Below are 16,286 nucleotides of genomic sequence, written 5' to 3' on the forward strand. Positions count from 1 at the left end.
GAGCCCTGCCTTTGATAGCCTGCTGTAGCTACTGGCTTCACTAGTTGTTGTTTTTTTTTTCTTCCCCGACTCTTCACAGATGACCATGGACAAAGTTGCACTGAAACTAACTCTCTTCGGCCTTCTCTTCACCTGTGTCAACTTGGCTGCTGAAAACAAGGTAAAATCAACAGTCAGAAACAAAAAGTACAAATGTACTTTATTTCTCAGTTGTCTTAAATCTTCAGTTAATGGAAAATTGAACTAAACCAAATGAATACTGTCGTCTTAAAACAAAATCTTCCGTCATTTAATTTTATTTTTAAAATCTCTCTGTTAAAATTAAAAAAATATCTGTTTGTTATTAATGGCAAAAGTAGGCTCAAAATACCAAGTAAATAACTGATAATGTTTGAGGAGAAAGTCCACATGTACTATGGGGTTGTTTGTTTTCAAAGGATGCACTGAACAAACTCTGTCGTAAGAGCACATACTGATGGTGATACTTGTTCACTTTAATACAGAAACAAGATATAGATATTTACAGCTTCCACATTAACTCTACGGTCACCAGCCGCTACGCTACTACAGTCATCACAAGTCGTGTGGCAAACCTGTTGAATCAGTCTCAAGAGGTCCATTTTGAGGTCAAGATTCCCAAGGATGCCTTCATCAGCCAGTTTAGAATGCAAGTAAATACACAAACACTATCCAAATCCAAGGAATTTAAATGTTCAAGTGACTGTAAAACTAAACTTTCTCTTTAACTCATACACTATTCTCATGTGAACAGCCAGACTTATCTCATTTAAATTTAACTATTTAAAAAATAAATTGTAGTACATTAATTTTAACTGCCCCCCATTCTGTCTAATAACATCAGTTCCAGATTTTATTTAGCTAATAATAACAATAATTTTCAGGACCATAGAGGGGAAGATATATGATGGAGTTGTGAAGGAAAAAGAAGAAGCTCAGCAGCAATACAATCAAGCAGTATCTCGAGGACAAAGTGCTGGACTGGTCAGGTACTTTGTATTATAAAAAGATTATTCCCATAGCTCAAAGAGTAGAGCATGGTGCTAGCAACCCAAAAGTCATGGGTTTCCATTAACTAACATTTTACTACTATAAATACAGTGATAAAAGTGTCTGGCAAATGCTATTAGTTTTGTAGATAACTGTTATTGTTAAGATATTTGTTTCTTTAGTATTAACTAAGAGTTCAATAAAAAGATTTTTATTTCAGTATTATTTAATTTTAATGGTCTCTATTTCTTTAGTGCTGTTGGAAGAACTTTAGAGGACTTTAAAACTTCAGTGACGGTGGCTGCTTTAAGTAAAGTGACCTTTGAGTTGACCTACGAGGAACTGTTAAAGCGCCGCCTCGGTAAATATGAGTTACTCATCAACGCACAACCGATGCAGCCGGTGGCTGACTTCAAGGTATGAAAACAAAATCAAGATTTATAGATGATCATCATAATGGAAAAAGACAAAGAAATAAAAAATAAATGACTTTTATTTTGGTTAGATTGACGTACACATCCATGAGAATACAGGAATTTCATTCTTGGAGGTCAAAGGTGGTCTGAACACTAAGGATTTGTCCAATGCTGTCACAACCATCAGAGCAGATAAAGATGTGAGTGATAAAAATGCAAATTGATGACAGAAAACAAGCAACTTCTTGCTTGAATATGTGAATATTTTGGAATGAAATAATTTCTTCTGTTTTGCAAACTTAGTCATGGGTGAAGTTCTACCCCACTCGTGACCAGCAGAAAAAGTGTGATGACTGTAGTAAAAATGGTCTGAATGGCAACCTGATCATTATGTATGATGTTGTGAGACAAAAACAAAGTGGAGATCTGACGGTATGTAGTGCACATGGGTATTTCAATTTAAACTGGCAGAAAGACAAATGTGATGACAACCAGAACATGTTTACTGACAGCAGTTTAAAGCAACAAAGTGAAACAACTCATTCATTTTCAGTTAGAGTGTAGGAACTCAGTCCTACATGTCAAATATTCTTTTCTTTTTTTTTTCAGTTATCAAATGGCTACTTCGTCCACTACTTTGCACCTACAGATATTCAGCGCATTCCCAAAAATGTGGTGTTTATCATTGATAAAAGTGGCTCTATGTCAGGCAAAAAAATAGAGCAGGTGAATTTCTTTTTAATTTGCTTCTTTGGGTTTTACTGGGTGAATTGTTGAAACTTACAAATAATACAGAAGAAATTCTTCACATATTTATGGTTTTCCTTAGTTTTAGCTGATGAAAGCATTATATTTTAGACTCGTATGGCTATGCTGAAGATTTTGAGTGATCTTGATGAGGATGACCACTTCGGATTGATCACGTTCAGTGGTCACATTGAAACCTGGAAACCTGAACTCCTAAAAGCAACTGAAGGAAACGTGAAAGAAGCGAAGATGTTTGTGAAGAGGATTAATAGTGGAGGATGTAAAGTATCCACCATCTGCTAACTGACCAAATGCATTCTAGATGAATGAATACATGTATAAATGAGAAAAATACCCTCAGGAGAAAATGATGGCCTTACTGACACCATACAGAAAACATATGATCTCCATAGTTTCAGTAGATTGATTAACCGGTCAAACAATTGAAAACAATCAAGGCTTCCTAGACTTCCACCCTAGGTTTACTAAATTACATGTATTTGTAACATGTATTTTTCCTTTCCTTTTAGCCACAGACATAAATGCTGCAGTGCTTAAAGCTGTGGACATGATAAACAATTACCCACAAGAGGGATCGGCATCTATCCTGATCCTTTTGACCGATGGAGACCCCACCACAGGCACAAAATATCTGATTCACTCCTGCATGCACTCTTGAATATGTACATTAATATTGCACAGTTCTGGACAAAATTATTGGCAGTGACATATATTTTCATAAAAAGTGTGCTGCTTCAGATGTTGTGGTGTGCATTTTTCAGGATGATAAAGTTGATCACCATTCCACAAGGCAAGGGTGATAATGAAGTGATTCAGAGATCATTACATTCAAATTTTGGATCTGTTGCTAGGCAACTCACCATATCTTAATCCCATAGAGAACCTGTGGTCAGTCCTCAGAAGGTGAATGGATAAGCAGAAGCCCAAAAATTATAATCAGCTCTGAAAATGAGTTAGTCAAGAACAGATTGCCAGCGGTCAAGACTTGACCCAGAAACTGATATCCAGCATGCCAGAGCGAATCGCAGAGGTTATGAAGAACACTGCATATGGGCTCTTTGCATAACGTCTTGTTAATGTTGTTGCCAATAAAAGCCTTTAAAAAATATGAAATGCTTATCACTGTTTTCCAGTATACCATAGAAACGTGTGAAAAAAAATCTACATATACTGAAGCAAATTCTTTGCAAAACACTAAATTTGTCACTGCCAGTACATTTGGCCATGACTGTATTGTATATGTACATTAAAAATGCATGCATGACCCACTACACTAAAATATTACTGATTACACTATTAGCAGTAAAACTTAAAATTTTTCTTCATTGCCATGCATAAAATAAAATATATTTTTTTTCTGTAAAAAGGTGAGACTGACCCAGCGAAGATCCTGGAAAATGTGAAAAAGGCGATTAGTGGAAAATTCCCTTTGTACAGTTTGGGATTTGGGTTTGACGTCAACTTTGAGTTCCTGAAGAAGTTGTCGTTGGAAAATAATGGTGTTGGTCGCAGGATCTATGAGGATTCTGATGCCGATCTACAGCTGCAGGTCAAATATAATCAAAGAAATCTTATGGGGATAGTGACCTGGGTTTGAGTCAGGCTTAAGTCATTTCTAGTACGCCATGTGCTGTTCCCAAAACTAAACATATACATATGTTAAATTATTATTGTGTACGCCCTTGTATTTGCACAATTTTATTAGGGGTTCTACAAGGAAGTGGCCATCCCACTCTTGACTGATGTCCAACTTAACTACCAAGGGGTGGCCAATTTAACCCAATCCACTTTCAGCCAGTACTACAATGGTTCTGAGATTGTGGTAGCTGGTCAGATCACTGATAACAGTTTGGAAAGCTTCACCACTGAGGTCATTGCATTATCGGTACGATCACAAAAACCCCTTATATATAGTTCATCAAAAGATTCTGTAGTTATTTACACTCCCTTATGTCATTCCAACTCGTAAGCTCTTATAAGATTTTGTTTAGGTTGTAATTCATGAATATTCTTAGAAATTATCTTTTTTGTGTTCAAAATATTATTCAGGTCTGGAATGACTTAATGGTCAGTAAATATTGACAGAATTTTTCCCTTTTTTTCAGCATTTTTCTTTTTGTAGGTTGACCCACTAGGTCAGCAAGGTTTCTGAAAATTATTTTCTTCTTTTTTATTTTTCAGAAAAGTACTAAGGTGGTATATAACAGCAGTGTGCTTACAGGGGACCTCAGTAGTGACAGACCTGAACACGAGAACTTCATTAAAAGATTATGGGCCTTTCTTACAGTGAAGCAGCTTTTGGAGAAAATGTAAATACGCATACTTTTAACTGATTCAACTGTATGTATTTTATATGTGGGATTACAGAATTTTCATGTTGATTTTTCTTATGCACCTCAGGGTGCTTCTAAAAGACCTGGAAAAAGAAAACGCAAAGAAAGAAGCCCTTGATCTTTCTTTGAAGTACAGATTTGTCACACCGATTACATCAATGGTGGTCACCAAGCCCCAGAATGAAGAAATGCAGGTTAACCACAAACCCAAAGAGGGAGAAAAAGAACCAAATAGGCATTCATCAGGAAGTATTAAACCATGTAAGATGAAATAAAGAGAAAGAGCTGATGGATACTTGTACATTTTTTTATCAGAATAATCTTTACGTCATTATATTTTGCTAATGAGCATTATTTCTCCTGTCTAGCAAGAAGACAAAAGGCCGCGCCCAAATCCAAAATGTTATCAGGTCCACAACTTTTCATGAAAAAAATAAATAAAAAAATAAATAATAATAATAATAATAATAAAACATATTTTGTTAAAATTGCACATTTATGTCTTTGCCAAACAAATCAATCAGATTTCTTTTGAATATATAAAAAAAGGAAATTAATGGAAAGTAACTAAAAATATGCTTTTATAATTAGCCAAGCTATGGTTTCATTTGTTGGAAAGTAACTTGAAGTAACTTGTCTGATGTGATTTTTCCGCACTGCAGGTCATGCGATTCGTACTTCCAGATTAAGGGCGCCAAACAGTCCATCCTATTCCTGTACATCACTTTCTTTTCTGTTACTTCAATTCATGTGAATCCCCACAATCTAATTCTTTTTTTCTTTTATCATAGTGTCCAAGGTCATGGTGGGACAAAGAACCTCTCCACAGCGTCCTAAATTGAGATGTGTGTGTATTATAATATGTTAATGAGAATTAATGTTCACTATTAATTGCTGTGTGTGTGTGTGTGTGTGTGTGTGTGTGTGTGTGTGTGTGTGTGTGTTTGTGCACTTGGATGGGACAAACCTTTTCACTTTTTACTCCTTTTTTTTTGTCCTAACAGCAATAGAAAGTCCAACTCTGAAACCTCTGACAACTTCTCCTCCATGTATGTGGATCTTGTGTGTATTCATCCTAAATAGTGCAGTGTCTCGTTTTATCTGACATCATATTTCCCTATTTTCATTCCTTCATTTGCTTTTTGGTCCTTCAGCGAGGAGCGTTAGGATTTTGAAATCTTCTGGTAGTGCTCATCCACTTTGTTATGATGTTCCTCTTGCTCAGAAAGTCAGACTCCAGCAGAATATTCTATCAGGTCAGATTTCCGGTTTCTAGTATATACTATTTCTAGTATAGTTTGTTTTAATGAATAGTAACATTCCATTGCTTTAATTTGTTAATTTACAGTGATGTTTGTTTATTCTCTTTACTCAGAGTTCTCTATGAATGGGGAACTTGAGTCAGTTGGAGGAGAAGGATTCAGTCAAATTGCTATTCATTACAAAGCTAATCACCACCTTCTGCTCAGCACTACTGAAATGATCTACAATGATGGGCAGAAAACTGTTAAGTTTTCATGGGAACAAGACCTCACCCACCATGAGAGAGAAAAGTAAAAAACTTAAACAGTAAAAAAAAAAAAAAAAAAAAAAAAAAAAAAATATATATATATATATATATATATATATATATATATTTTTTTTTTATTTTTATTTTTTTTTTTTACTGTTTAAGTTTATATATATATTTGTTCACATTTTAAATTTGTTTACATTTAGAGAATATTTCAAATGAAAAAAATATATATAATTTTAAAAAAATATATATATATATAATTTGAAAAAATATATAATTTTGTCATTTTGTGATATTGAGGTTGAATTGATAGTTATAGTTCTTAGTGTGAACAGCGCTTATTTCTGTTTCATCAGTGTCACTTTGATTCTACGGAGCAATGAAATGGACGTTACCATGGGAAACATCCGTCTTGCTATTCTTCTTCATAAAAAAGATGGTGACATTTTTCTGTGGCCTGCCATTTGGCAACAACCAAAAGATGTCAGTTTGATGGGTATTTTAGGTGAGAGGCTCACACTATATCAACACAATATTTAATCTCTACTGATATTGAAGATGGTCTGTCAGTGATGATATTGTGGATAATAAACCAACACTGGGAAAACATTACAATGTCTGTTGATTATTTTTAAGGAGAGGCTGATATTTCATATGAGGAGATCCCAGGATCACAAACCCCAACTTTGAAGTTAAAGGACCAAGAAGTGAAGACATCTTGGTAAGTGATCAATAAATGTACAAATTATTATTATTTTTTTACATTTATGAAAGAAGTTTCCTATGCTCACCAAGGCTGCTTTTATTTGACCAAAAAACATACAGTAAAAACAATAATATAAAAAAAATGATTACAATTTAAAATAAACTGTTTTCTATTTTAATATATTTAACATGTCATTTATTCCTGTGATGCATAGCTGGCTTTTCAGAATCATTTCTCCAGTCTTCAGTGTCACAGTGATCCTTTGGAAATGTTGATTTGGTGCTTAATTATTCAAATCTTGATTATTCCAAACATTTGACTAGTAGCCTAGTGTTCAGTACATAGCTGAATTTCCATAAAACTGCATCTTGGCATTTTTAAGTAAGTATAAGTATATGTTGTAATTTCAGGGTGATGGTGAAGGACTACAGACTTGCTTCTGCTCCTGTGGTTGGATGTTGGCTCGTACCATTCCAGGTTGTTGTGCAGCGAGAGCTCTCTGACTTCACTGTCACTCAGCTGTAGAATATTTTTACTGTCCATTGTCAACCTGCCCTTTTCAATAATACAGTATAACATATTCTTTAAATGGGAATTGTTGGTCAAATAGCTGTGAAATTGTAATTTTCATCTTTAGCATGCTTTGAATGTGTTCTTCTTTGCCCACATTAAATGCACCTGGGCTTTAGCTGGCAAAATGTCTGATCAAATAGCAATTAAAAATGCATACCAAAATGTTTTCGACTGGTGTCTCTCCAAATATTAATTGTGTATATTCTGGAAAATATGCTTTTTTGTGGTCCTGTCTGATAGTATAAATAAAAGCTTGACAAGTTTCTACAAAATGCATTTACAAATTAGATAATATATTTTCTAGAAAAGCATGCTTTGATATTGACTTATGTGGGGATCAAGAGACTCTGACTGCAAATAAAGGGGAGGTTTCTTCATCCGGTCAATAATAGCCAATAGCATGACGGGACTAGAGTTTAAAGGTAGTGTGCTTTTGGAGGACAGTTGATGTCCTGTGCAGGTCATGATGGATCGAGCAGCTCTCTGGCTGATTCTACTGGCCGTCTTTCTCATCTCAGCTACTTCTGATCCAGTTAAGAAGGTGAGGGTCAAATTTAAGTTCAAGATGAAGAAGACTGAGTCAGAATTCTAAAATACTCTACCAGTATAAAACAACAGATTTAATATTTGTATTTAAGATTAAGACAAGCTAGGTCTTGTCTTAATCTAATTTAAAATATATGCTACTGTTTAAAATTCTGAGGTCAGTAAAATAATTTTTATATGTACTTTTATTAATTAAACTGGTCAAAAGTGAGAATAAATATAATTTGCATGTTACAAAATATTATTTCTAGATCAAATGAATGCTTTTCATTTGAACTTTATTCACCAAAGAATCATGAAATATCTCTTATGCTTCCATAAAAATATGAAGCTATGAACTGTTTGCAACATTAATTAATGCACATTGATTCTTGAGCTGAAAACTTAGCTATGCACCACAGGAAAATAATAATAATAATAATAATAATAATAATAATAATAATAATAATAATAATAATAATAATAATAATAATATATAACTGTTTTATTGTATTATTTTTAAAATAAATGCAGCCTTGGTGAGCATACACTTTAAAGAAAAAAAAAAAAAATCCATCATAGGAACCCCAAACTTTTAAACAGCATTGTATAATGTATTTTGATTTTACAGTTTGTCATATACAGTAATCTGTCTGTCTTATGTTTTTTCTTTTCTAAAACCACAACACAGTGTACAAAATTAACCATTTGTCCTCAACTGTGTGGTTAAGAACTATTGCTCAATTGTGTACACTGAGATGCAGTCTTCAAAACGTATTTGTCTTTTAGTCCAAAGGCCCTTTTCTCCAACCAATTTCTGAGCAGTAAATATTTGAGCAATTCTAAACAAATAGTTAACATGCGCAAGCCAATAACTTTGACCATACTTTAATTTGAGTTAACTATTCATTTTCTCCACAGAAACAAGATGTGGATATATACAGCTTCTACATTAACTCCACGGTCACCAGTCGCTATGCCACAACAGTCATCACAAGCCGTGTTGCAAACACACTGAATGAATCTCAAGAAATCCAGTTTGAGGTCAAGATTCCCAAGAACGCCTTCATCAGCAAATTCAGAATGTGGGTGAACAAGAGTAATGTTACAGAAGTAGAAATAAAGAGATAAAGAAGCCATTTATAGTTTGTTGCCGTCAGATCAGGTCCATCTGCTGCAGCCAAATGAGATTTTTTGTTGTTGTTGTTTTCAGCGTATTAAAGAAAGAGAAGCTAACAGTACAAACATTTTAATACAAACAAAGTGGTGCTACTAATTCTGTATGATGGAAAATTATTTTATGCAATATGTCCGAGATACACAATGTAAGTTAAGAGAATGTCATCGTGTCATTTTCTCAATAGGACCATAGAGGGAACAACATATGATGGGGTTGTGAAGGGAAAAGAAGAAGCTCAGCAGCAATACAATCAAGCAGTATCTCGGGGACAAAGTGCTGGACTGGTCAAGTACTGGAATTTATTTAAATTGGGTCAATAAAATATGCATTTATAGCATGTTTAGTAAGATGCTGGGATTTTTTTCTCTTTCAGATCTGTTGGAAGGACTTTAGAGGACTTTAAAACTTCAGTGACGGTGGCTGCTTTTAGTAAAGTGACCTTTGAGTTGACCTACGAGGAACTGTTAAAGCGCCGCCTCGGTAAATATGAGCTACTCATCAACGCACAACCGATGCAGCCGGTGGCTGACTTCAAGGTAGAAGAAGATACAAGGAGGATATGGATAATCAATTTATATGGATAGAGAGATAATGTTTCTTTTACTTCCATTAGATGGATGTGCACATCCAAGAGAAACCAGGAATTTCCTTCTTGGAGGTGAAAGGAGATTTGAGCACCGGTGATCTGACCAATGCCATCAAAACCACCAGAGCAGACAAAGACGTAAGAGTTTAAATGAGGGTTAAAACACAGTTTAGATGCGCTAAATATGCTCATACACTTCAACTAAAGATACCAGATGACCAAACTGATCATTTCAGGCATGGGTGACCTTCTACCCCACACAAGATCAACAGACCAAGTGTAAAAGCTGTGGAGAAAATGGGTTGAATGGAGACCTGCTTATAACATACGATGTTGAGAGACGAAGTCCCAAAGGAGAAGTCGTGGTACATTTTCAAAAACATGCTTTAAAAGATTAAAATAATATGATCAAAACAGAAAGAATGAAAGACTGGCCATGTAAAAAGACATTAACGGTATTCTAGAATTATATCCTTCTCTGCTCTGTCAGGTATCAAATGGCTATTTCGTCCACTACTTTGCTCCCTCTGATGTTCCACGTATTTCCAAAAATGTGGTGTTTGTCATTGACCGCAGTGGCTCTATGTCTGGCAGAAAAATGGATCAGGTAAACGTCAAACGTTTCAGTCAAATCAAAAGCTTATAATGAGCTATGAAATGTTTTGACAGTATACATTCTGTGAGAACCTCACAGCATTTTGCATTATTATGGTAAAAGGACAGGGATTTCTGTATTGAAGTTGCTTTCTTTAAATAAGTACAAGAAACTAACAAAACAAAACAAAGCTGTCCATCTATGGTAAATGTGAATATGCAATCATAATGGAGGAAGATGTGTAAATTTCAGATGTGCTGACATTCTTTAGACTCGTGTGGCACTGCTGAGGATTTTGACAGATCTTGATGAGGACGATCACTTTGGATTGATCACATTTGACAGTGAGGTTAGCTTATGGAAGCGTGAACTCCTCAAAGCTACTGAGACAAACCTGGAGAATGCAAAATCTTTTGTGAAGAAAATCAGAGATAGAGGAGGTGAGCTACAGCGCTAATGTTACATAAGGAGAAAGAAGTTTGAACCTCACAGTGACATAACTATGTTTGGTCTTCCTTCAGCCACAAACATAAACGCTGCAGTTCTAGCAGGAGTGGACATGATCAGTCGACATCCACGAGAGGGAACAGCCTCCATCCTGATCCTGCTGACTGATGGAGACCCCACTTCAGGCACAGAAATACTGATACATACAAACTCCCACTCTAATATTTAGCTGTTTAAAGGAAAAGGGGCATCAGAACTGCCTTAGAAATTAATATTGTCAATCTGCACATCTTGTGTTTTTGCACTTTTTTTCATAGGTAATCTATAGCTTGACACTTTGTGATTGCTACATACAGGTGAAACCAACATAGAGAGGATAATGGCCAATGTTAAAGAAGCCATTGGGACAAAGTTTCCGCTCTATTGTCTTGGTTTTGGATATGATGTCAATTTTGACTTCCTGACAAAGATGTCACTGGAAAATGGTGGAGTTGCTCGCAGGATTTATGAAGATTCGGACGCTGATCTACAGCTGCAGGTGAACTACAGACAATCATCTGTGAATTCATCCTCAATGCCTAAATTTGTTTGTGCGCGTTTAAAGTTTGCTTGATTTTTAGGGCTTCTATGATGAAGTTGCCGTCCCTCTCCTCACTGATATTCAACTTAAATACCCAGGAGGGACAAAACTTACCAAGACCAGCTTTAGCTTGTACTTCAATGGCTCTGAGATTGTGGTGTCAGGACAAATCACAGACAACAGTGTGGAGAGTTTCACCACTGAAGTCATCGCACTATCAGTAAGATCTTCGCCAATCTTCTCTTTAGCAGCATATTATTAGGATCAATGATCGATTTTGAAGAAGCTGAGAATAGCTTTGTTTTTGTAGTGGGTTATGGATCAGAGTGTTACTGACAGTATTCCTGATTAAAATGCTCACTAGTATTTTTATTTCTGAGCAGAAAGGCAGTAATGTGACGTATCAGGACACTATAATGACAAAAGACCCCAGTGATGTCCCTCCTGAGGATGAAGATTTCATGCAGAGATTATGGGCCTACCTTACAGTGAAGCAGCTTCTGGAGAGACAGTAAGTTTATGAGTGAAATGACAATCTGCGATTTAAGTTCAACATTGAAAACATCTTTCTGTTTTAGGGTACTTCTTACAGGACAAGAGAAAGAGGATGAAAACAAAGAAGCTCTTAAACTCTCCCTGAAATACCAGTTTGTCACTCCCCTCACCTCGATGGTTGTTACCAAGCCACAGGAAGGTGAAGTGGAAGTTGCCGACAAACCCAAAGAAGGAGAAGCGCCGGCCAGACCTCCAGGTGAGACCTGAAAAGTTACACTAACGTTCTAAATGAAAGTGTACAAACCCTGTGCAAGTTTTGTTTTAGAAAGCTAAATAAACTGCAGCAATATTCAGAGTTCTAAACAAATGCATTTACCATCCATGTCTTCTAAATATATCTAATAAATAAAAGATGATTAAAGGAAAACATTTAATTTGTGCATCCTACAAGTTAAGGCTCTGACATACACATGGCAAAGTTCTTTAGCATTCTTAGCAAATAGGGCTAAAAAGACATTACAATTATCCAAGCAGTGGTTTACCATTAATAAACGTCTCCATTGCTGGAATAAATATGTAATGATCAATATGTACAATTTGTTCTGCATGCATCTCTTCTTTTCTGCATCCATTACAAAATAATTGAAACAACAAAACACAGTGGTGAGAAAACCACAGTTAAGAAAGCATCTGATCATAGCTATGTTGATAGTTTTTCCTGAGCTCTGCAATTCTGCGCTCCAGTCAAGTCAAATGTATTTCTTAGCACTTTATGCAGTAGATTGATTTAAAACACGCAGTCCATGTCTTTTTCAGTTAGAACAACTTTAATGTCTATTATGAAGCAGCTGTCCAGACCTGAAGAAATGAAATGAAGAAATTAAAATTTTTTTCAGGAATGGAGTTTGGCTGGCCTCTATACGAAGTGAATAACACTTTTCTCTTTGTATTTTAATTAGCAAAGATGCCGCGTCCTCTACCTCATGGTAGGTTTGATGAAACAAACTACTCTATTACTCTATTTACATAAACTATTGCAGAGAATTTAGTAGTGACAGATCTGTTCTTCTGGATTGTGATGCACATCCAAGTGCAACAGCTTATCGAAAAATGTACATTACATTAGTCGTTAATTGGATTTAAGTCCTGCATTCATCCCCAGAGAGAAGTCTTTCATTACAAGACTGATTAAAATATTTTGACAAGATCATAATTGAAAAAGTGAAACACATACTACACATACACATTTTATTTCATGCTTACTTTAATATACTGCACCTTCCCTGAAGTACTTTATTTTTTTCATTTCCAAGGACATGGATTCTGGCCGCAACAGGGTCAGGGAGGTCTTCCCGGTCCACCAGGAGATCCAGGAGTATCAGGAGTGTTGCGATATAATAGCTTTCCTTCAATGCACCGTGGTATGGCTTTTTTTATTGTCTTTTTTTTTTTTTCTTGTAAAATCACATGTAAAATGTGAAAATGTGCTGCTTCGTATTTTATTGCTTCCATAGTTCAGCTTCAGATCAAGACTAGCTCTTTTTCTAAATACTGCTTTGAAAAAAAAAAAAAAAATAAATAAATAAATAAATAAATATATATATATGAATACTAATTTTGGTGGGAAAGGGATAGGAAAATGGGGTAAAGGGTGAAAAATTATGGGCTTACTATACAACACACATAACGAAAAACAAATTCGTAATTTACAGGTCCTTGATTCATGCTTACAACATAAAAAAATAAAATACAAATAAAAATGTTTTCAGGTGGACGATATTACATTGACCCTCTTCAGGCTATACGTAGGTGGTTTCATTTATTTTCTCTTCTACATTTATCATCCAGATTCTGTAATGAATAAACACAACTGCCATGTACATTCATGTATGTCTTGTCGAATTATTTTATTTTCTATTATTACTTATTATTACGAATTATTACTTATGTCCAATTATTATGTTAATGTCAATTATTGTACTTTATGAGAAATTAAAGTCTTTCATTGTCTTTTTAATTGCTAAACCTTCTTCATTCCCAGCTTCATCTGCAGTAGTAGCTCATGGTATGTATGAAAATGTTCATTTTGTCTCCAAAAACCTTTTATAACAACAACAACAACAACAATAATAATAATAATTCAATTTTAGCTAAAATAAATCAAATGTTCTTTGATTATCAGTGACAAAGGCTCACATAATGGTGTGGAAATAAATCAAGTCAAGCATTAGGTGTGATTCTGAAATGAAGTATGAAAAATGTGAAAATATATTTCAATCCTGGAAATATTATTTTTTAATATATATTTTTAATTTAATTTAAATTTAGCTCTAGTTTTGTGATAATAATTATTAGGACATATTTTATGAATAACTGTTGTGATTTTGAGAGTTATTACCACATTTGGTACAGTTTATTTAGTAAACAATTTAATGTAATTATAATTATATTATAAAAAAATGCATTATTACAGCTTTTTCATAATTTATTGATTTTATTATTACATAATGAGTGCTGTGACTTGAATTACTGCATAAATAGCCTGTCTTTGATATTTTAATGACTGAACCCCCCTTTTATAGATATCAGACCTGACGGCAGATTGCTCACTGGTATGTATGAAACACTGTAACTTTGGTTCTGCCTTGTGTCAGGTGAACACATACAAAAATGCACATTAAATCAAAATAAATTTTTATTGAATAATTACGATGCTGCATTTTGTTATGTTTAGTCTTAGCTCCACCTGTTCATGACAATGTATTCCTGCTGGATGTTGTTGGTCAGTCTAAGCCACTTTGTTTTGAGGTTCCTGTTCCTCACAAACTCAAACTCCTCCAGGATTCAGCTTCAGGTTACTATTACACATTTACTACATGCACTTCCAATTGAATTTCATCTTTTTCTTGCATGAAATGTTTTATACTGTGTGTCCTAGAGTTCTCTATGAACGGAGAATCCATGACTGGACAAAGTGGGTTCCAAATCATTGCCTTTCATTACAAAACAAAGCATCATCTGACAATAAACACAACGTCTATCACATACCACGACGGCCAGAATCATGTTGAGTTTTTGTGGGGCCAGGGACCGACCCAACACACTTCAGAAGAGTAAATACTACTCAAATGTGTTTCATTAAATTGATGTACAGTATGTTATAGTCTCTTTGTTAATCTGAGAGCTAGAATTTACTCATCAGCTTCTCTGTTTCAACAGTGTGTCTCTGATTCTACGGAGCAAAGGAATAGCCGTCACCATGGGAAATATCCGTGTCATTATTCCGCTTCACAAGGAAAAAGGGACTACGTTTCTGTGGCCTGCTGTTCAGCAACAGCCAAAAGATGTCAAGTTTACAGGCATTTTAGGTAAGAGTATCACAATATCAATCACACGCTGTGTATCAGCACTAAACCTAACTGATAACAAAGATGGTCTGTCAGTGATGATATTGTGGTTATTAATCCAAAACTCACAAAACATTACAATGTCTGTGGGTTATATTTTAAGGAGAGTCTGGTATTTCATATGAGGAGATCCCAGGATCACAAACCCCAACTTTGAAGTTAAAGGACCAAGAAGTGAAGACATCTTGGTAAGTGATCAATGAATGTACACTACCAGTCAAAATGTGGAAAAATGACATAGAAACAAAATGTTTGATTTAATTTAGGAAAGACTTAAAACCGAGAGATTATATGACAAATTATATTCTAAATAAAGGTTAATCATATCAACAAAAAAAAAAAAAATGTATATAGTCTTCAGTGTCACAAGATCTTTCAGAAATCATATGCTAATTCGGTGCTCAATTTTTCAAATCTGAATTATTATAAGCTTTTGACCAGTAGTGTACGTTTAGCTGAACTTCCATAAAACTGAATTTTGGCATATTATTTTATTATATATTTTTAATTAATTGTATGTTGTTATTTCAGGGTGATGGTGAAGGACTACAGACTTGCTTCTGCTCCTGTGGTTGGATGTTGGCTCGTACCATTCCAGGCTGTTGTGCAGCGAGAGCTCTCTGACTTCACTGTCACTCAGCTGTAGAGTTCAGAGAAAAAATACAAAATAAATGGTCCATTATCGTGCTGATCTTTTTAATAATATAATATAGTATTGAAATATAAATTGTTTATGCGCTATAAACCTGTCATCTATTGGAAAATAGTTATTTCCAGTCTATGTACCACATCTTTTACAAGCTTTGATAGTCATGTACAATCATTTCACATCAAATAGTCAACCCAAATATTAATTTAAAGTGATTTCCATCTCTATATAATGTTCTTTTTAAAGTGCAAGATCAACTCACCACTTGTTGCACTATAAAATAGCAATTAAAATTTCATGTTCATATTATTCCTGTATATGTATTTTTGTGGTCCTGTCTTGATAATATAAATAAAAGCACAACACCAAGCTTCTACAGAATGTTTTTACAAATTATATCGGTAACATATTTTCTATAAAAGCATGCTTTGATATTGACTTATGTGGGGATCATGAAACTCTGGTTGCAAATAAAGAGGGAGGTTTCTTCATCCGGTCAATA

The 16,286-nt window shown here is 34.7% G+C and overlaps 2 protein-coding genes across 2 annotated transcripts; both read left to right on the forward strand.

Annotated features, from left to right (window-relative positions):
- Positions 1-7,484, forward strand: itih3b.1 (inter-alpha-trypsin inhibitor heavy chain 3b, tandem duplicate 1). The gene is made up of 22 exons (XM_026221835.1): positions 1-160; positions 504-667; positions 903-1,007; positions 1,263-1,425; positions 1,514-1,624; positions 1,728-1,856; positions 2,034-2,150; positions 2,283-2,451; positions 2,702-2,812; positions 3,560-3,741; positions 3,898-4,077; positions 4,374-4,501; positions 4,593-4,786; positions 4,894-4,935; positions 5,188-5,241; positions 5,317-5,370; positions 5,530-5,574; positions 5,680-5,781; positions 5,901-6,078; positions 6,398-6,546; positions 6,678-6,762; positions 7,158-7,484. Exons 1-22 carry the CDS (start codon positions 80-82, stop codon positions 7,270-7,272), a joined length of 2,658 nt encoding a protein of 885 aa, XP_026077620.1. The 5' UTR covers positions 1-79; the 3' UTR covers positions 7,273-7,484.
- Positions 7,485-7,705: 221 nt separating this feature from the next.
- LOC113055482 (inter-alpha-trypsin inhibitor heavy chain H3-like) lies at positions 7,706-16,154 on the forward strand. The gene is made up of 23 exons (XM_026221834.1): positions 7,706-7,861; positions 8,767-8,930; positions 9,210-9,314; positions 9,399-9,561; positions 9,639-9,749; positions 9,848-9,976; positions 10,102-10,218; positions 10,478-10,646; positions 10,728-10,838; positions 11,010-11,191; positions 11,274-11,453; positions 11,617-11,744; positions 11,812-11,984; positions 12,688-12,714; positions 13,042-13,149; positions 13,498-13,533; positions 13,770-13,793; positions 14,311-14,340; positions 14,463-14,582; positions 14,667-14,841; positions 14,948-15,096; positions 15,239-15,323; positions 15,667-16,154. The coding sequence occupies exons 1-23, from the start codon at positions 7,784-7,786 to the stop codon at positions 15,779-15,781; spliced, it is 2,679 nt and encodes an 892-aa protein (XP_026077619.1). The 5' UTR covers positions 7,706-7,783; the 3' UTR covers positions 15,782-16,154.
- Positions 16,155-16,286: the final 132 nt, after the last annotated feature.

The sequence above is a fragment of the Carassius auratus genome, chromosome 36, assembly GCF_003368295.1.
Source record: "Carassius auratus strain Wakin chromosome 36, ASM336829v1, whole genome shotgun sequence".
In the NCBI taxonomy this organism is placed as follows: Eukaryota; Metazoa; Chordata; class Actinopteri; order Cypriniformes; family Cyprinidae; genus Carassius; species Carassius auratus.

Coding starts and splice junctions, on each gene's coding strand:
- itih3b.1 (XM_026221835.1), top strand. CDS start 80: ATGACCATGGACAAAGTTGCACTGAAACTAACTCTCTTCGGCCTTCTC. Junction 161..503: donor ACTTGGCTGCTGAAAACAAG/GTAAAATCAACA, acceptor ACTTTAATACAG/AAACAAGATATAGATATTTA. Junction 6,079..6,397: donor ACCCACCATGAGAGAGAAAA/GTAAAAAACTTA, acceptor CTGTTTCATCAG/TGTCACTTTGATTCTACGGA.
- LOC113055482 (XM_026221834.1), top strand. CDS start 7,784: ATGATGGATCGAGCAGCTCTCTGGCTGATTCTACTGGCCGTCTTTCTC. Junction 10,647..10,727: donor GAAAATCAGAGATAGAGGAG/GTGAGCTACAGC, acceptor GTCTTCCTTCAG/CCACAAACATAAACGCTGCA. Junction 11,454..11,616: donor CTGAAGTCATCGCACTATCA/GTAAGATCTTCG, acceptor ATTTCTGAGCAG/AAAGGCAGTAATGTGACGTA.